General features: G+C 36.4%; 2 protein-coding genes across 2 annotated transcripts; one reads left to right on the top strand and one right to left on the bottom strand.

Moving 5' to 3' along the window:
• Positions 1–1,032: 1,032 nt before the first annotated feature.
• mrpl46 (mitochondrial ribosomal protein L46) lies at positions 1,033–8,432 on the bottom strand. The gene is made up of 4 exons (XM_027162610.2): positions 8,151–8,432; positions 7,367–7,568; positions 4,078–4,248; positions 1,033–2,163 (listed from the first exon to the last, which is right to left on the bottom strand). Exons 1-4 carry the CDS (start codon positions 8,379–8,381, stop codon positions 1,916–1,918), a joined length of 852 nt encoding a protein of 283 aa, XP_027018411.1. The 5' UTR covers positions 8,382–8,432; the 3' UTR covers positions 1,033–1,915.
• A 387-nt stretch (positions 8,433–8,819) lies between these two features.
• mrps11 (mitochondrial ribosomal protein S11) lies at positions 8,820–20,142 on the top strand. The gene is made up of 6 exons (XM_027162619.2): positions 8,820–9,006; positions 9,499–9,615; positions 10,510–10,608; positions 11,791–11,920; positions 14,313–14,378; positions 19,808–20,142. Exons 1-6 carry the CDS (start codon positions 8,918–8,920, stop codon positions 19,913–19,915), a joined length of 609 nt encoding a protein of 202 aa, XP_027018420.1. The 5' UTR covers positions 8,820–8,917; the 3' UTR covers positions 19,916–20,142.
• The last annotated feature ends 960 nt before the right edge of the window (positions 20,143–21,102 follow it).

Below are 21,102 nucleotides of genomic sequence, written 5' to 3'. Positions count from 1 at the left end.
CAGTGGGGTTTTGTACAGGGAACAGATTAAATCAGGAACATATTCAAGAACATCCAACCCTGCCTTTGAGGGAGAATATGAACATTTGGTAGAATATGAACTTTACATGGTGGACAACCTTGACAATCTATATGTTGTTTTATCCGTATCTCAACCATGAGTAAACGTAATGTTTTAGATTCTGATGAGCCACTAATGGGAAAGAGAAAATAAATGCATTTAAAGATTGCATGCATTCCAAGATTGGGGGTTTGACCGCCGTGTGTGTGTACATGCCTTTTGTATGCTCTCCCCATGCTTCAGGGTTTTCTTCGGAGCACTCCACCAGTGTAGCCTGATTGGCATCTCTAAACTGTTCGTAGCGTAGGAGTGTGTGTGGTCTGGGATGGTTTGGCACCCAGTATAAGAATAAGCAGTACAAAAAAATGGAAGGATTCTGACTGTGGTTCAGGAGCATGACTGACATTTTGACAGCTAGTATCTGATTTCAAACCAAACTGATTAGGCTTATGTCAGCTTCTGTTATATTCACTGTGTGAGCAAATCATAGCAAGTTTTCAGTCTACATATACAGTACATTCAGGGCTATAAATATTTGGACATTGAGAACAGGCTAGTCTAAGTATTTTCAGAAAAGACTGATCTCTCAGGGGTTTTCACTCACAGGTGTCTCTACACAGATACCTGAAAAAAAACATCTAGTATGTGAGCTGGAAACACCTAGGAGATGTGAAAGGAGAATAGCCAGACTGAGCTGACAGGAAGCTACAGGCAGCTTAACCCATGCTGAGCAGAAAAGCATCTGTTCAGGCCATTCGAGTTCTTCCACACCAACCTTAGCAAATCACATGGACCTTGTTTTGTGCACAGGGGCATCATCATGCTGGGACATTAACAATTTTGGGTTCATTAACTCCATTGAAGAAAAATTGTTACACACACTAAATATGTTAATATATGCCATATCGTGTACATATTTATATCAAGTATGAATTATGTTACAGGCACAATAACCACACTGTGGTCCAAACCTCTCTTTTTTGTCATCTTCTGTTTTCCTTTTACTATTTATTTTCAAGAATAAAAAATACACTGACATTCAGCATGTTGAACATGACCAATCTTTTAAGAATGCACATATTTGTTACAGAGGTGATGTTTCAGGTCTGAGTTGTGGGAAACAAGGTGAAATGAAATTATGATTGAATTTAATTCAAATGAAATGTCCAAATTTACATTTCCACACATAGCTGTAAGAGAACCCACTCAAGCATGGTAGGGATATAGGTGCTCCATTTCCATCAGTATTATTAATATTGATGATCAGTGACACAAAAATGACATAAATCATCTTATAAAATCTAAAAAAAATAAAATAAAATAAAGGTGGACTGAGCCAACAGGACAGAACATCTGAAGATTGAGGATCATCTTCGTGTGGGTTGGGCTACATGAACAAAAAAAGAAATAAACTATGACATTCTCCTTATTTGACAAGACATGACAACGAAATACAAGTGAACAAATTTCGAACGTTATTTTTCTAATTTTTGAAATGCACATGTATAATATGAAAGTTTAGTCTTGTGTCTCATCTGTGGTTGTGAAACTGGAACAGAATTCAATCAAGCTTGAGACCCCCACCACACTCCAACACACACAGTGCCCATCACACCTGATACATTTAATCAACTCATCTGGAAATCTAGATTTATTTAGTCAGCTATGTCACGCTTGGTCACAGAGCCATAACTGATTATGGCGTGGAAATGGAGCTCCAAAAAAATGAACATTATTTTCTGATCAGCAGAGACGAGGCATCTGATCTGACACGATCCCACTACACCAGAGTCAGAGCAAGTGTCTTACATAAATGTGTATGACATTTCTACATGAAGTCCAGTGTCTCAGCAGGTCACAGATTCAAAATAAATCGCTTGACCTGTTTCAGGTATTCTGGCATGAGATAATCCTGGAGCTCATCCTTTCTCACCCACACGCAGGAGTCTTTCTTCGGTGGCAGATTGTCGCTACCAGAGAGCACGGCTTTGAAGAAAAACACCTTGGCTCCTGTTCTGTTCTCGGTCCGGATGCTTTTGGGGAAGTTGTATTTGTAAAATCCGCAAGGGGTATTGCCGAGGAAGGTTGCGTTCAGTTTTGTGCCTAATTGCAGAACCAAACAAACAAAAGCAATAAATATTGTATTTTTATATATCCACATACATATATACATATAACAGTTAGTACAGCTGTACATTATTATTATTCAGTCCATCCAGGAGTTTTTTTAGCAATTGTTGGCCATAAATGCTTGAATTTGCTGTATTTTTTTTTTTTCAAAACTTTTTATACAACTTGAAGAGTATATCGTTTTTTTTTGTTTGTTTGTTTGTTTTTGGGGTTTTTTTCCAGAAAACTACTTAAATTAGTGAAACTGCAAGCACAGAATTCTTGGTTTTCGTATGTAATTAATTTATATGATCGCTGTACTCATGCTTGATGCACATGAATCTAAGAAAGCTTTAGCTGAATGTACATAGTGATGATATCACACGATGTGTCTTAACTCAAATCTGAGAAAAATCTGTAGTAATTTTGAATCATTGCAAGCCTCTCTGAACATTACAGACAGCTCTTTAAGTGAGTGTCAAAGATAGATAGCCAGATAAAATGCCCATCCATCCCTCCCTCCCTTCCTTTGGAGCAATGAGGAATCATAACTGTAGAAATTAGGAAACGTTTTGACATCCGATACCATTTCATGTTTGAAAATTTTTAAACAAAACAGAGAACTATGCTGTTTTATAGATCTGTATCTGGGCAAAAAAAAGTCCTCTCTAAGGCCAGGTTCACACTGCAAGTCTTAATGCTCAATTCGGATATTTTGCTCAGATCTGATTTTTTTGTTTGGCTGTTCACGTTACCTTTTAAAATGTGGCCTATATCAGATACCAGTGTGAACTGTTTGCTGTTTCGAACTGACCCGCACGCACAAACGAACAATAACAATGACGCCGTTGCGCTAAAGTTGGCGAGGTTATGGAGGAAGTAAACATTTTCGCTTTTCTTTCTAAAGGTTTGTGTAATGGCAGCACAGAGACGCAGTGTTTTGAAAATTTTCGGATGTCGAGGGCAACTTTTGATTATTTGAATCATTTTGTAGGCGTAGTCACGTTTGTGTGCGTACTCGCCGGCACATAATTGTGACTAATGTCGATGTAGAGTGACGTAAAAGTCGCATCAAATCCGTGTTGGTTGTTCACACTGCGGCCTCATTGGAAAAAAATCAGATCTGGGCTAGACTTGAGTGTTCACACTACTCCTGAAGAAGTCTGACCTGGTCACTTGACCCCAAAAAAAATCAGATTTGGGCCACTTTTACCTGCAGTGTGAACGGGGATTAAGTTTAACTAGTCAATATATTGGCTTAGGCCAATGAATGTAGCTACTAAATACATAAAAACTGTATACTAAAACTGATACTGAAACCCATCTGTTTTACTACACAATCATTAAAAACACAATAAAATCAAATAAAACAAAGGTAAAAGACGTAAGAAATGAAATCATGCACCTAATTAACACGGTTGAAAACAAACTGTTTCCACGTGTAGGTGTATCATCTCCTACACATCATCTGCTGCTGGTCAACAGAATACGGTTAGATCAGGTAACAGAAAGTATTTACACACCCGAAAAGAAAATGTGCATATAAGTGTTGTGTAATTAGCATGTAAATGTCCCAGTTATATAACGGAGCATTGATTACTATGTTGATTGCTGAGAATTTTTTTTAGTGAAGCATATATTACAGAATCAGAGAAAACTGATTTAGTATGATTGACCGCTTACAACCGGCTCCCTGTGTCTGTTATAAAGCAGCTCATGTGTATCGGATTACATATTTGCCTCCTTTTTTGAGCCGGCACAAATGTTTGTACTCTTGTCTGAATATATTTTCTGGATGTTATTTTGCACTTGGAACGAGTAAAAGCCATTATAAAGTTCATATCAATATGAGGGAGTTAAATCTTCATCTTGGCACACACACAGTGTAAAGGGAAGTGGGCACATTACCTGGCAGACTGGCGAGGGCACGCTCTGCGGTCTGCCTCAGCGTCTCTCCTGCCTCCCATGGCAGCTGAGGCAGAAGCCAAACCTTCTGAGAGCCAACATCCTGCTTCACCAGTAGCACCAAGCTGTCTCCCAGGCAGCGTTCAGCCGAGCTCACATCTGCGGTGTCAGTAGCTACAAAATGTTTGGAGATCACTGACTCAGTATGACATGCTTAGCACAAGTTTTGCTCACTAATATTTATCCTCTGGATGGTTTTAATGTGGGAAGAAGAACAAATCCATCTGTGACCCGTGACATGACTGTTGTAGTTCAGATTATTTCAGGAAGAAAACAATTCCAGTGTAGCTATTTTAGCAGGATGCATGCTACTTATGGATCAAATATGGTTTTGGGCTGCATGGAAGGATTTACATAACTCTATTAATGTAAGGTGAAAGACTCAAATAAGCTGTAGTTTTTTTTTTTCCCTGCAGGATTTTATTTCCTCGTTATATTTCCAGACCTCCCGACTTTTATGCTTTTTTGCACAAGAGCACCACATCCGGCATAAAGTTTTACTCAAAAAGCAGATTATTAATCATATTAATCTGGAACGATCTACACAGGTGATTAGAATGAATGACACCACCTGGAAGCCCCACCCCTTTCTCCAATCTCAAATGACTGGGGATCTTTTTCTCCTCAATAAAACAGAAGATGAGCAAATCAATGAACTGGGACTGGAGAATTGATAATATTGTGTGACCTAAAAGATTAAATAGGCCCACAAGGAAATGTCAAATTAACACTTGAAGGAAATGAATGAGTAAGTAAATATATACCGTTTTGTTTGGTTCTCTGATACGCTTAAACACTTTGAGCAGCAGATCAACAGAGAAAAATATCAGCCGTGTGGACGTTAGAAACCTGGGCCCTTATTCATAAGAATTCATAGTGCAAAGTGTTTCTCTGTATTAAAGAAAATTCTTAGATATGTAGGTGTTTCCAGTTCAAATTAAATAGAAGATCCTAGTAAAGATAAAAGTTATTCAAAAGCATCTTAACCCTTTAAAGAGCTCTTAAGGTCAAAAAGTGTTAGTAGTAGTGAGGAGAACTTTTAAGAGACTTAAGAGTTTCTTTATGACTGGAAAATGACCGGGAGAAGAAATGTATTGTGTACAACATTTACTAATAATAGTGAGTTAATAAAATGCTACAGATTAGATTGTTTAGGGATTATTTTTGTGACCAATCATATTAGAGATAACATCTCTTACACAGTGCAGAAATGCCATGGCGGCAGAAATAATAGAATTTGTTGCTATGACATTTCTGCGCTGTGTCAGAGATGTTTACATTACATTTATTATTTATATTGTATATATAATATATTTATCTTGGATTTATTTATATTTATTTGTAATATCCAGATGTTAGAGCATCTCTAATATGATCGGTCAGGAATGTGATCTCTACATGATATAGCCTGAAATATCTTTAACATAGAGACAAAGTGAAGGCTCATAATAAACCTTTTTGTTTTTACTGGATAACCAATCACAGTCTTCAAAAGAATCTGTCATACCTAATAACGTGTTTAGCCCCGCCTCCTCTCTAAGATAAAAGTATTTTGTATTTTCCTTGCTCAGAATTGCTCGGAGATTGGTCCTGAATCTCTCTTAGGGTAAGATTCCTAAATTAGGAGCTCTACGAGGTCAGTCTTAGAATCTTTATGAATACGGGCCCTGATCTGTAAAAGGATTGTATTGAAATTTTTTTTGTTACTCTTTGCAGCGCAATAATGAAGAATCATCTAAAACTAATTCACCATCAAGTTTTCGCCATCCAGGAGTTCCCGACTACACAGCTTGTAATGTTACAAATTATCTAATTAGCAAATATTAATATTAACAAATTAGCTAATTATCACTATCTGTTCATTTTGAGATTGGAGTGACATCAACTCAACATGTCTGCACACAGCGCTTGCTTAAATGGCTATGCTAATCACTGTTTTGAGCATCATTAGAGCTATGTTATCCTAGTTGTTGCTAAAACGGTTCGCTGTTGTTCACCATCTAACTTGCGGCTAAGCTGGTAACTATTGCCCACTGGCTAACTTCTTGCTAAAACTATGTGCTATTATTCACTGTTGATTCCATTTAAAGTCCGAAATGTGACAAAATTTGCAATTTATTACGTTATTACAACCTGCAATTTGCAGAGCTTGTAATATTTTTACTCCTCCCTCACTCTCCTTAGATTGGAAATAGGACTGGAAATATAACGTTGCAATATTTGTACATGGAAAAATCAAAAACAGAAAAAACAACAGACAAGCTTACAAAAAAACCCTTAAATTAAACTTAGATGATTCTCCTTAAATTGACCTGAAAAACAAAATAAACAAATACTGAATAAGCTCTAAACTTAATTTAAACCTTGTTGGTGAGAGACTAAAAATCGTGTCAGGCACAAATGGCATGAATGACAATTTTCTTAGTGTATAAACTAAATCATCCATTCATCCGAAACAAAAAAACTAAAAATACACCAAGTACTGTACTCCATCAGTAAGCCAGTCTATCAGCCAAGAATTGTGCTTCTTTTGCACTGAAATGATTTGTAAGCCATTTTCAGGTGTAATTTTACACATACATTTCATATTAATTAGATTTTTAAGTTTTTGAGATTTTAGCTGGAGAGATTCTGAAAGTTTTTTGTACGTAGAAATAGCATTCGTGAGCCATTTCTTCCAAGACAAAAGTACACTACAGAACTAAAACAGCTTCTCTGTCCTAGCACCAATGCAGAGGAAATAAGATCTCCAGACTGTGTAAAGAGCCAGTTCACTGAAATCCCCGCTTCAAAATAAACACTATATAAATCTATACTTTAAATTAAAATAAAATTATTTTAAAGAAAGAAAAAAGGGATGGGGAGGGGCAACTTGTACTCTGTTCTCTGATACCTTTCATCTACCAAATGCTGGTGAAATGCAAACTTTTGAATGGAACTACATGTATGTATATAAAGGCAAAAAATAGGCCAGCATAAAGCTTTATGAATACATTTGGGGGAAAATGTGAACTACTTTGACGTCTAAATTGTTTAATCGGCATGCCCACCAGTAACCAGAGTATAATGGCAAACAGAGTGTTCACTTTGCAATAATCAGGAGGTTCTTAAAGATTATTATACAGGTTATTAAATATAATACACAAATTATTATTGTGAAATCCATGACACTGCTACTCAACTAATTTCTGGATAAATTCATTTCCTTTAATTCATTAGAGATTCTCCAAACCTTTCGTCCTAGGAGCAGGTTGGAAAAGCTTGAACTTCTGTTCCCACATGTCCTCCAAATCCTGTGCTGTGACGATCTCTTGACCTCCATAGGCCTCTTCGTCATCCGAATCGTAATCAGCATCCTGTTTGCGGCTCATGCGCTCGGCGTCTTCCAACAGCCGCAACTCGTGGTCTGAGAGTAGACTTCTCTCCAGCTCCATCTGCAAGATCCACAGCACAATGTTCAAATGTTTAACAACATAAAGCTACTGTTAGTTCAAATCTGGATAGATCTATGCACTGATCGCTGGAACCTTGGACAGCGACCCTTTAAAACTGAAGCGAAAACAGCATGATGTACAACATGGGCAGCATTTCTGTACATTTTCACCACCAAGTTTCTGTTTGTTTGTTTTTTTTTTCTTTTCACATAACTTGTCATCATGTCTGCTCTGTTTGTATTAAATAAATATTGTGCATTGACATGACATTCATTTAAAATAAATAAATCAACAAACTTCAAGGTGTGAGTCCAGTATTTATTACAAAGTGATGTATTCCTCAGTATTTGGGTAGTTGATCTGGAAAGATGAATCCCAAAGGGAAACAAGTGTATTGGATTCAGCAACCTTTTATTTCACTACACTATTGCACTATAATACGGTTTTTAAAAAAAAGCGTCTCGCAGTAAACAGTTGTTAAAAGATAGGATAAGAAGAAAAGCCGTTAAATGGGGATGTATCTACATTGTACATCTCCATATGGGCAGGTTGTCAGTCTAAAATGAGGCTTTAGAAGATGACCTGGCGCATGAGCTCCATGAACTTCTCCTCAATCGGGCTCAAGTCCTGAGAGATGACCGGAAGCCTCTGTAAACACACGGCGCCGTGTAGAACCCACGGTGACGGTGGGCTTCCAATCTTGACTTTCTGAGCGCTGTTAGAAACATAACGCACTGCAGATTTTAACCGTCCTGGTCCTGAAATAATTTGCCTTAGAGGTCTCCAAGCACACCTCCAACAGGGCGCCGCCATTTTTAAAAGTACCCACAATGCAAGAGTGAGCGAGCGCTTGGGGACTTACGGTATAAAAAAATGAAGCAGATGATGGGTGAGCCAAATCATACAAGTAGTTGTGAGCTAATATATTAAATGCATAAATTACTCATATAATATACCTATATAATAAAAGATAATAATTAACTATAGTGTAAAAGTCAAGTGTAGTGCTATCTGCATTTGCGAAATATACTAAAGTCCGTGACCTAGAATAACGACTACCCCTCTGATTTTACCAAATGGTACATTCCTGATACACGCGACCCCGCAATGTCATGCGGCTCGTTTATATTTTCAACCCGTATTCTGGAAAACTACTGGCTACGATTGGTTAATACAGGTAGACTTCCTCCGAAATCATGATACTAGCCAATCCTTATCCAGAAAGCCGGAGTGTAATAGCCAATCATAATCAGGGAGGCGGGATTTATCTGAAAACGGTTAGGGATAAACTAAAGCGTCCTGTCAGTCGTAGCTAGTTTTAGGTAGTCAATAAATGGCCGAAAGACAAAATGTATAAAATACATTTTGCATTAACGTCGTTTATAAGAGGGGCATGTCAGCAGCTTCTTGAGCCTTTGAGTGTATCCGGAAAAACGATGTAAGTTTTGTGTGTGTGTGTGTGTGTGTGTGTGTGTGTGTGTGTGTGTGTGTGTGTGTGTGTGTGTGTGTGTGTGTGTGTGTTTGGCTAACTAGCATCAGATACACTTCATGTGTATTTGGTAATTGGATAATGGCATATGTTGTGTTTTCAAAGCAAACATGTAGTGTTGTAAAATGATTTAACTTTTCGGTTAATAAAAAAACAGTTAAAAAAAACATTTCCACTAACTGGCCATGTAATATAAACGCATGATATTCTTTTTTCCCCAACAAAAACTTGAGATTTACTTTAAAATCTGAGTAGATACTAAAATAACCTCTAGTTACTATAAGAGCAAACAGGGAACCTGGAATGGGATGAATGTTTGGCTATATAGCATATATAATATATAGTGATGATAATATATATAGCATTGAGTTCAACATCAATTATATGGTCAGTATTAATTGTCTGGTTTTTGTTTTGTTGTTGTTGTTGTTTTGGATGCAGAGGAGGAAATGTCTTGCGCCCACTATACACAAGTTCTGCAAGGTTCCAAGAGGCCGAAGTTCAATCTCAAGAACTCACATCCAGCACGACTTCTCCAAAAAGCTCTAGAGAGTTCAGGTAGGTCACTTTCTGTGACTGCTTACGTTACCATGGTGACACTCCATTAGTAATAACAAAAGGTAGACATGGCTCAAAAAGTCCAAAAGCTGCTGAGAAAATAAAAAAGCTTGGAAATGGTTATTATGAGTGGAAACCTGTGGTCACACTAGAGAATATATATATTCTGTTGTTACTATTCATTAAATTTCACTTCCCCAGTCTGAATTGTGTTCCAGATGTGGAACCTAAACAGATTTTTAAAATGTGTGTAATCGTTCATATGGTGAAGTTTGCTGTGAGTAGACGTTTATTTAACATTTATTTTGCTGGGACTTTAGTGTTTTGTTTTTTAAAATATTTTGTAATAGTTAGACAAGGAAATCTGTGGCCACAGAATGTGAATCTTAAGGAAAGCGTGCTTTGTGCACAGAAGCATAACAAACTGAATTGTTTTTGGCTTCTTATTTTCAAGTGATAAAAATAGAAACTGGTGACAACAATGCAGCTCATATCTTGCTCACTTGCTAATTTGCTTACATGCTAATTTGTTACTTTTAACAATGATGCTGGAACATTAGTAGCACATGAACATTACTAAACAATGTGGTCCCTCAATTAATGTGTGAATCTGTATAAAGAAATGAAAGTAAGCATTCATGTTAAATTACACAGTCTCTCCAGGGTTTAAAAAAAATGCATTTTTACCAATTACAGAAGTTTTCTGCAAAATAAACAAACAAGCAAAAGCAAGCATTTTTGACCAGAACAATTAAAAAAAAACAAATCAGAAATCTTGGAGGGACTAGATATTAATGATAGAAAATGTCTAATTTTGTTAATGTGGTACAATATGCGTGAGTTTTTGTTGCATTCCTAGATAATCACAGTTATTATTTCTTTTCTTTCGTTCAGTTTTTATCCTCCCCTACCAGGCCAGGATAGCAGTTTAAGATGGGGTGGCAAAACGTTTGAAGAATTACCCATAGTTCACATTAAAGCCACTTATAACAAGTAAGTTACTGCATTTTCAGTACAAAAGGATTTGAGTACATTTAATTTGTGTAGAACGTTTCCAAAAGTGTTTGGGTTTCATGTTGGGCTGTAATACTAGTATAAATCATGCTGTAGAACACTCCACCTGCTAAAATATTCTTTAAAATGTAAAATATTCTACATGATGTTTAGCATATGTAATAAAAAAAGATACATAGTTCCTATTGAAACCATGTCGATTATTTGGCTGGGAATAATGTTATTTATTTAACTAGATTTGATTTGCTTGTAAAAGCAAAAATGCAACACTCCAGTGTCAACCATACCTCAAAGTTGCTTAGAAAAACTCAATTTAAATGTAAAATTGAAATATCCTGAATCTAAATATTGCTGTTAAGCTGAAACCATTTTAAATGTTATGCAAATAAAATTCATGCCTGAGAATATTCTCTGCATTCGATTATTAGGCAGAAATTTTTATGTTCAAAAATCCGAAGGATGTAAGTTTTTGAAAAACCTTCTCTCTTTGTTAAATTCTCCTGAAAGCTGCTTTAAAGAGCATTTCATAGCATTGATTGTGTCGTCAGTCTCCAGACTGCTAGTGCACACATTCAGATAGAATTCACGTAACTATTTGGCCTTTAGTGTATCTGAACAGCTCTGACTCTGATTAACTGTTAAAAAAATTGTCTTGGGTCATTTACGTTAGAAATACATTTCATCATATATGTTGTTCCCTGTTTCAATAATAATGAATAAAAAAATCCTTCTGTAGCTATAAGCATTGAATACAGATCCTCTGACAATGGATCTAACTAACAAGGTTGAAATGGTATTTTTTCAATAGAGGCTGTGTTCTAAACATTCAAAAGCAAACTGATTCTATAAATTCTAAAAGCAACAACTATATGAAAAGATGAAATAAAACTCCTGTTGAATGTGAGCTCAAGGACACAGGCACTGAAATAGAGCTCATAATCAGAAGAGTGTAAGCTCAAATCCCCATGCTGTCAGGAAGCCCTTAAAGCCAAGACCCTTAACCCACAACTGCTAGGCTGTATCCTTGTATCAGTTTGGATGAAAGCATCTGTTGAATTTATTAATGTAAACTGAATAAGTGTATGATAGATCCCTCGGGTCTATCACAGAAGCCAGGGTGTGAAAGAGAACGACTGATCAGATTTCTCTTCTTTTCTGCAGCACTCATATCCAGGTGACGGACAACAACGGTCAGTCCATGGCCAGAACCTCGTGTGGGACAGAAGGCTTCCGTAATATAAAGAAATCCACTCCGATTGCTGCCCAGACCACTGGAATCGCAGCTGCTGCTGTAAGATGTTCAATATAGATGTAATTTGTAACATAAAGCACATCTAGTATCCACTTTAATTAAACACAATGTGCAGATCACAAGTAGGTCAGAGATATGTTCAGCCTGGTGAAGACGAGGGGTATAAAAGTGAAAAAATAGAAATATATTTCAAAGGATTCAGAGAGGAAATACTTTTACACTGCAGATTGATCACACATTAGGAGATGACTGCAGGGAAAAATACAAAACAACTGATTTTCACATCAGTGTAGTATAGTGATCGGCAATAGACATAAAGAGGAAATGACAACAAAGAGAATATACCTAAATCCTTTATTTAACTGTAACTATAACCAGCATGCAGTTCAGATGAATATTCACTTTAAATTAACACGCACATCATTGTATGTCCATTAAATGATAAAATAATCTGTTACCTCGACACAATCTTTTTTTTATCTATTTGTCGCTTAGTGTTTGTGAACATGTTTCATTTTAAGGTTTGTTTTAATTGGTTAGTGTGATTGCCTTGCATACTGAAATGTAGTCTTTTTATTTCTTGAAGAAAAAAACAGGAAGTTGTAATTTTTACTCTTAGATCATTCAGCAAACTAAATTAATTTCTCCAAAGGGTTAATTAAAAAAAAAAAAACATTTCTATAATAATGTAAGTGACTTTTAATATGTATGCTGTCCACTGGATGGCACCACTGTTCCTTTTAGTAGTGTACTGTGGGCATGTGCTTTTTATAGTCACTTAAAACAAGAAATTTCATCTAATTTATTTGTTTACAGTTAGTTATTATTAGCCAGGTAGTGCATTAAAATCACAGTAGGTGTTGTAATGAGTTGCATATTATGGATGGAAAGCGCATATGTTGATTATGATGCTCTGGGTGGCAGGCACAATCTTCTTTGCACTGTGCAAAGAAACTAAGAAAATAAGAGTAAAGGTCATGGTAGAAGGTGTGAGAGAAACAAAAGTGAGAAGAGATTAACGAGATGAGAAAAGAGACTGTTGAAGATGGAAAGGCAGAATAGGAAAGAGGGAGAACGAGAGAGAAGTAGAACAGGAGGGAAAATGTAACAGAAAGAGGAAAAAGAAATCATGTGAAATAAGCAGGTAGGAAGAAAACGTGAAGGAAAAAAAAACAAAGTGAGAAAGAAGGTGGGAAGAATAATGAATAGGAGAGAATGGGTGAGAGAAGGTCTTCCACTGTGCCGCTGTGCTGAGTGTAAAGCAGAGCTGCTGATTGGTCAGATGTGGGGCTCATGTGAATATCACCAGTAGCAGCAGAGTTCAAACTGAATGAGATTTTTTTTATTTATGTCAAAGGGAAAGACTCCAACCTAAAGAAAATCTATTTTATATCATGTCTAAAATTGATCAAAACCAACCTCCTCTGTTCTTACTGGGAAAAAAATGTTCACAGTATGATGAATATAAGGATATGCAATTTTAATTCATTACAAATTGCATATCCTTATATTTATCATATTGTAGCTTAATGTTGCGGATCCCTCACCAGTCTCTCTTTTACATATATATATATTTTTTAATTAGACGGTGCAGCTTGTTATTTTACACAGGAAGTGGGAAATGTAAAATCTTCACTTGGAGATTTTTTTCATACTGTGCGTTGTTACAAAGTGAAATGCTAAATAAACGTCTCCTCACAGAAAACTTACACCATTATTACATTAAATGTAGTTTTGATCTATTTATATAACTTATCTTCCATACTGACATTTTTAGCATTTAAGTAATAATGTATTAGAAAATCAATCAACGCCTTCTGATTATTCAGAACTTCGACCTAAACAGCACTGTGGTACAAATAAAATTGCCCGAAATATATTGCGCAGCAACGACTTAACTTTCTGATTAAGCCTTGTTATTCTTTTTTACCTCCTTGTGAGAAGATGTGTTTCTCCATCTATTATCACCAGTATGATTTTCCTCTCACAGAAGTACCTCAGACACCCTTTTTCCAAATGCGCATTTGTTGTTTTTTTTTGTTGTTGTTTTGTTTTATTTTTTAATTGAAAACTTTTGTATACATTGAGTTTATTCGCTCATAAAACAGGCTATTAGGCCAATGGACAGAAATATCATTCAGTTATATTTATCCTTCACCTTCTATGCTACCTCAGTGGCATGATGGTAATTTCATCACCGTCTGCCGTGGGGGAGTTAATGAGAACCCCACACTGCAGCTCCGCAGATAATAACTGCATGACTTTATTCTTACAGCCCTTCATTTACTGTGCAGACACAAGCAGCATTGTCTAAATCAGTCTTTTTCCCCAAGCCCTCACATCACACCTCCCATGGTTTTGTTTTGCTCCTGTCATTTATTAGCCTTTAATAGAACAAGTGCCTTACTTTGTGATTGTTTCCTTGTAACAGAAGGCACAGGCGAAGGGAGTGACGTTTGTGCGTGTCCTGGTCAAAGGACTCGGTCCAGGGCGCTTGGTGAGTATTGTTAATTATGGACTTTACTGAGATGTGCATGTACAGATTTAAGGGTGTATATTTTATTTGCATATAACTCAATAAGTATAGAGCTGTCCTTAGGAATGGTTCATTTTGAGTTACCATGGTAACAGCTGCCAATGATGGTTAAAACTTGTGTAACATCTTTTTTTCTGATTGAAATCTAATTTAATTCATGTAAATTGGAGGAAGACACCAATTAGTATTCCGATATGTGAATGATTTTTAAACGTGTTGCGTGATGTGCTGGCATAAATTATTTTGCCTAGCATAGATCAAATAGAAATGTGGTAGTCATACCTAGCCTACACACAAAATCCTATTTTCTTAAGTAGCCTAGGTTATATAAATAACTATCCACAGCATTGTTTTATTGTGTTGACCTGATAAGGTGTATCAGTGAACATGGTCGTTAAAAATGAAAGAAAATATGCTGTGAATTACACACGCAAGTATTTACAGGCTTGATATGCCTGCTTGAGTATCCTTTCCTTTCTAGAGCCTATACTTTGTTTGCAATTCATATGTTACTAAATGTAAATCAGAAAAGGCTTTAAGCTTCAAAAAAAAAAGAGTAAGTTAGATTTATTGTGGTATTCTGACAGTTCTTTAAATCGTTGTAAAATATTTAACTGAACAGCGGCCGAGAAAATGCGAAGAGCTTAAGGGTGACTGTGTAGAGCATATATGTTGTAAATGATAAGTACTAAACTACGTACAGTATATGGTTGGTTTCTGACTATTTGGACATTCTGTATATACAGTCAGTTGAAAGGGCACCTAGCATATGATCTGAGTCTAGAAAAATGTAGCTAGATAACTGTATAGAGATCAATCTTTTGCTTGAAACCAAAACAAATTGGACTTTAAGGGAAGGAATCAGGGTATAGAAATAAGCAACATACTGTCTAACACACCAGCAATGCAGCGGTTGCTTGTGAATTGAAGGACACGGTGAGTGAAGACTGGTTTCATTTGGTGGATAGAAGAGGGGAAAAAAACATACAGTAGTCACAGCAACACAATATGAGCCGAGGGGTGGCATGTACATCAGTTATGGCCTTGAAAATGTAAAGAGAGCTCAATAGTGGTTAGATGCTTTATTTGAGTGGCGGGGATTTGTGGAGAGGTGAAATGTGTGCGTGGGAGGGGTGTTTTAAGTAAAAGAAATGAATAAACAGAGGGATCAAGAGGAAATATATGAAATGTACATTGTTTGGTATTAGATTGACAAATATTTGGACAATAATTCTTTTAAGAGTTCTGGAAAACTGAAATGATTCAATGACCCCTTTAAATTAAAGCAGTTCTGTTTATATTGAAAAAGCCCTTTCAATAGAAGAAATTAGAAATTATTCATGTTCTTATGATGTTTTTATCAGTCAGGTGTGTTTTTGCTGCGCTTGGCATTCACAGTGTGCATGAGTCAGTACCAACCACAAGCGTGTTTCTGGCTCTGTTGTTGATGTTCAACATCAGATAATGTTTGCATATTTTGTTTGCCAGTAACTCATTTTCATTAAAGTGACTTTTTTCAAAAAACCTGCCAATTGTGAGGTCAAAAACATGTTTCTGGGGGTAAAGCAGAACATGGTTAGAATCAGAATAAATTAATAGCAGAAATTGTGATAACATAACAGGTTTTCAGAGCTGAATGTTCAAAGTGAAAGGATTCACTAAGAAGCAAAAAAGGCTCCAGTGGTTGACCACAGTAATTAATCTTCTAGAGCCGGAGTCATCAATTAGATCTGACCTGAGCCTCAAAATAATGTCTTTTAAATGAGTAGAAACATTCAGTGCAGGATTATTATTCTGCATTTTTACTTTTTTTTTATTTCAAAAATAATGCTCTATCTGGTGTACCACATGGATGTCTTGTACACCCATAATAGAAAAAAACACATACATCATACACATACATCTGTCTTTACTTGATTAAAAATATATATATAAACTTATTACTATTTATTTATTTGTTTATTTATTTGTTTATTTATATAGCGAAGCTAGTTCAACCTGATTAACATCAAAACCCCTAATAATTCTGCTTCGCATCACCAACTACTCCTGAATTTCTTACTCCTTGCTGTTTTTGCACTTTTTTTTTGGCTTGTCTGTCCATCTGTCTGTCCAATATTCTCGTTATTGTGATATCTCCTGAGCTAGTGGTTAATGAGTTTCCTCAAACTCAAACTATAAAGTGCTTTATAACTCTATATAATGTTACTGATTTTCCCCAACGTGGGTCGAGGAGATTTCAATTTGGCAGATGATCCTGATTTTAGGTCGAAATAGCACTGATCCATTACCCAGGATTGGTTTCGTTCTGATATTAGCAAAAAATGCTGGAGAAAGAAGAAGTAAATCAATATGTTGTAATAAGTTGAATTTTATTTAACTAAAAAATGTTTTCATATGAACAGAGTTAATTTGTTGTTTTTTTGTTAGGATCGATTGTTATTAGATGTATTCCTTTAGTATTATTATTATTATTATTATTTATTTTATTTATTTATTTATTATATTTACATTGTAAGGGATTTTTGTGTGGACGATTTTAAATCAATCGAACAAAAAAGGTCTTAAGTGCTTCAGTAAATAATAATAGTAATAATAATAATTGTTATATATTAATAACAATACCACTACTACTACTAATTATTATTATTATTATTATTATTATTTATAAGAAACCTAAATAAACATTTAGCAGTTTTAATAGAAGCCTATCTATCCTCAATACTCAGAGATTCAGTATCTAAGTGGTATCCTACGATCTCTAGTGGTCTAGCAGAAAAGCTCCTTCATACAGTAATTCAGTGCATCAGGATCTGAGCTGTTTGGCAAGACCAAATGGAAGCATTTTATAAATCACAGCAGCCTGATTACCATCTCAAAAAAAAGAGCCCTGTGTAGGATCCGGAAACTTACGGCTGTATTGGGATGATGGGAAACTGAAGGTTTAGGCAGGGGGAAACAAGTGAACTCCCTCTGATCCAAAGTGTACCACCATCTGTGAAACATTGCTTGGGCATGTGTAGCTGCCAGTGGAGTTGGCTTGTGACAGTGACAGCAGGGTGAATTCTGGAGTGGGGGGGGAGCTTGTCTGCTCATGCAACAGGCCTGTGATCCAAAATGAGTCCCTGAAAAAGAAACAAAGGTGTGCAGCTTTCTTCATTCTGTAGATGCTTATTGTTATTTGATTTGAATAAACATGTTTGTGCATTAATTGAGTTTTCAGCTGTACAAAATATTTGAGATGAATTAAATGCAGCAAGGGTTTTTGTCTGTGGTGGTAAAGGGAATTAATCGAAAATTAAGTAGCCTGGATGTGAAACATAAAATTCAATACCTATTAGAGATAAAACATGATATCAACATGTTATTCTGTGTTGAAAGCTGTTTTCTGGGTAAAGCTCATGGGTGAGAAAGTGAAAGAACGGGAAAATTCAAATATAATCCATCCTTTCAATCTACGTCAGGGGTGTTCAATCTTATCCGGAAAGGTTTTCATTCCTTTAATTTTTGAAAATATAAAGGGACCAAAATACTAGATAAAGTGGTGATAAATGATTATCACAACTGCACTGTTTTAGTCAGAATTTAAACCACAAAATAAGAAAGGATTGAGGTAAAGTTTGATTTTAAAGATAAAATCAAATCGTAATTCTTAGAATTATGAACAGATCATTTATCATTTGTTTATATTCAGTAAGGTTTTCATATTCAGCAAGCAATCTTGTTTTTTGTTATAATCTGTCCAAGACATCAATGTCTGTTTCTTTCTTTTTTCCATGCTCATGCTTTGTAAGGCAAAATAATTTTTTGTGAATGCTAATTTTCCAATAAATAATATGAGCCTGACCGTCGACCTGATTGCCCGCAGCAGGTTCCCTGGCTGTCGAGTGTAAGATGGGGGGGTGAACATTAAGGCAGGGTGAGAATATAATGAGCTCCTTCAGAGCCACAGGCAACCACAGGCTTTTAAGAACTCCATGCGTCCATTTTTTCACCCCAGAATATTCAAGAAGCATCAGAATCACAGCTAATGCTAGCCTGGACAAGCCAGTATGGGGCATACAGTAACGGCTAATATGGACCCGAACCTCAGGGGGTATGGTTAGTGTGATGACGGTTATCTTGTAGGTCAGCTGTGAAAAGGATGATGCTTGACATCAACCAGTGAATAAGCATTGATTCATTCATTCAGTAACCATTTTTGTCGTAGTTAAGATTGTGCGATCCAGAGTACAGTGTATATAAGGAACAGGATGGTATATAAACAGTATATACGGGATGAGGCAGAAATACACCTGGGATGCAACATCATTCTCACACAGGCCAATTTAGAGTCGCCAATCCACAGGGAAGGCTTTTGGTTTGAGGATGCCTGAGAACTATGAAGATTTAAGATTTAATCTGTCGGTTATATACAGTACAACAAGCAGTGAAGGGGAAAATCTGACCTGCTCCTTCTTGGACTGTGCATAAATAAACATAATTAAAAATATTTAAATGAAAAATAAGAATGAACAGAAGAATATGATGTATCATTAAATTTAATGTGCAGTTATGTTGCATGTAGTAACAGTACAGAATATGAAGATACTACACAATGAGAAAAAGGGGGATGTACCAGATGTGCAGATGTGTTGCATGTCATAAAAGTAACCGTACTGAGTGTTGATGGAATCATATAAAGAACTGAACAGAGAGAAACCCAAGCTCAAGAAACTAGAGACCCTGGTAAGCTTTTGGGCATTGGGAATAATGTCTGCTTGCATTTATATCACACGGTATGAGTAGCTCCAAGTACCATTCTTATATTCATATACAGTATGTTGGCAATTTCTGACAAGGCAGTGATGTCTCAACAGGAATCAACTCTCATGTTCAGGCAGTTAAATTAAAGGTTGAGAATTTAATTTGCAGCACCACCAGATTGCTACTGTTGCTCGCATCTAGCCTTTAACTCTCAAATAGACTCCAAATCCTGGATTAGCCATTTTTCTTTTATTTATTTAGTTGTCCGATTAAAGAATTTTATTCATGAATTTTCACGCACCTTGATCAACTTTAAAAATAAACTTTAAAACCTTGTGTATCATGTTAACAGTGCTTTCTAGTTCTTTTTTTTCCTTAGATTTAAGATTATTTATGACTATAATTTAGAGAGGCATATTTATAGGTGTTGTTATTATAAAGTGAATTGAGTCAAATGACCTGAAAGATGTCTTTCTTTGGGTGAATCCCAATTATTACATTTTATTGCCAACTTGGTGGGCTTGTATACAGAGTAGGAAGGTCATTTTAGGCTTATCCTACTTGATAGTAAATAAGACTTGAAAAGCACTGTGTTACTGTAAAGGTTTACCAGCTGGTTCATTCTTTTCTGTTTTTGTGTTCAGTCTGCCATTAAAGGGTTAACCATGGGAGGACTGGAGATTGTGTCCATCACCGACAACACGCCTGTTCCACACAATGGCTGTCGGCCTCGTAAAGCTCGGAGGATGTAAACCCCAGTAATCCAGTCCGTCTGTGCTGAAAGCATCAACAGCTGAGCCTGCAGTCTGAGCGGAGGAGCTGAACACATTGCTCATTTCCTTTGCACACTATGACGTATCACACTTCATGTAACTATATGGGGTATTTTGGAAGATTTGTTCTGTGGCTTCTTTGTTGTTTTTTTTATGTATTAAACCAGTGGAAATAAAGAGATAATTTTGTCTTTCCTTTTACACTATCACATATCTTCTGCAGCTATTATTTTGTGCATGATAAAGACCGTCATCACTGCCATATGAAGGTGCTAGTTATGGAAAATGGGCGAAAGGCACCTTTTGATGCTTGTTCAGTTTGAACAATGGTACCCATCATTCTAATGCACACTTAAGAATGTCACTTTTTTTTTGTCATAACTGGTATTAGATATGTCAGATCCGCCTCTCAAGTCCATTTTTCCAGTTCTGAGTGAGAGGCACAGTGCAGAATAGCTCCCTATAAATAAATGGACTGTTGTAAGGTTATTGCCCTTTCCTAGTGTTACATCAGGTGCTTTGTTGCCATAGCGACAGCAATTAGCAAGGACTCGGGCGGGCGGTTGAATACGAGCCTGTCCCTCGTACCCATGGCAACCAAGGTCAGGCCCGCAACACACATCTGCTTTTCATTGCTAACCCGCTTTCAGCATGCACTAAAGCTAGGGGGTTAAGGGAGCATTAGGCTGTGTGGGAGGCCATTTCCAAAATGTTGTGGCACAGTGAGGCTTATGGCTTCTATTTAGACCCCGATTAAAGCGGTAATTAGAAAACAAAGTGGTAGTCTTTTTATCATTGAAGGAAGGGCCTTAAGCTCATACTGCCATCTTCAAATTAATAGCATTATTAGGAAGGTAAGAACCAATTGCAAGTGACCTTATTAAGCACTTCAACAACAGCTGGCGTTGTTACAGACTGTTGATTCTAACCTGTTGTATCCAATCGTGTGATATTTTGACTAGAATTCAAAGGTGAACTGTAACCTGCTCATAAAATCAAAATGTCTTCTTTATAAAGAAGCAGACATTTACAGGCTTTTACAGACTTTTGTCCATTAAAGCTAATACTGTTTATAGCAGAACAACAGCTAAGTAACACTGACTCCACAGAACCACTTTAAATTTGCCCATATACTGTTATACTGTTGGTTTCCAAAAGTGGACTCA

This window comes from Tachysurus fulvidraco, chromosome 2 (genome assembly GCF_022655615.1).
Source record: "Tachysurus fulvidraco isolate hzauxx_2018 chromosome 2, HZAU_PFXX_2.0, whole genome shotgun sequence".
Classification (NCBI taxonomy): domain Eukaryota; kingdom Metazoa; phylum Chordata; class Actinopteri; order Siluriformes; family Bagridae; genus Tachysurus; species Tachysurus fulvidraco.
Note: the sequence above shows the minus strand (reverse complement) of the source record. Positions and strands in the feature narration are given on the sequence as shown.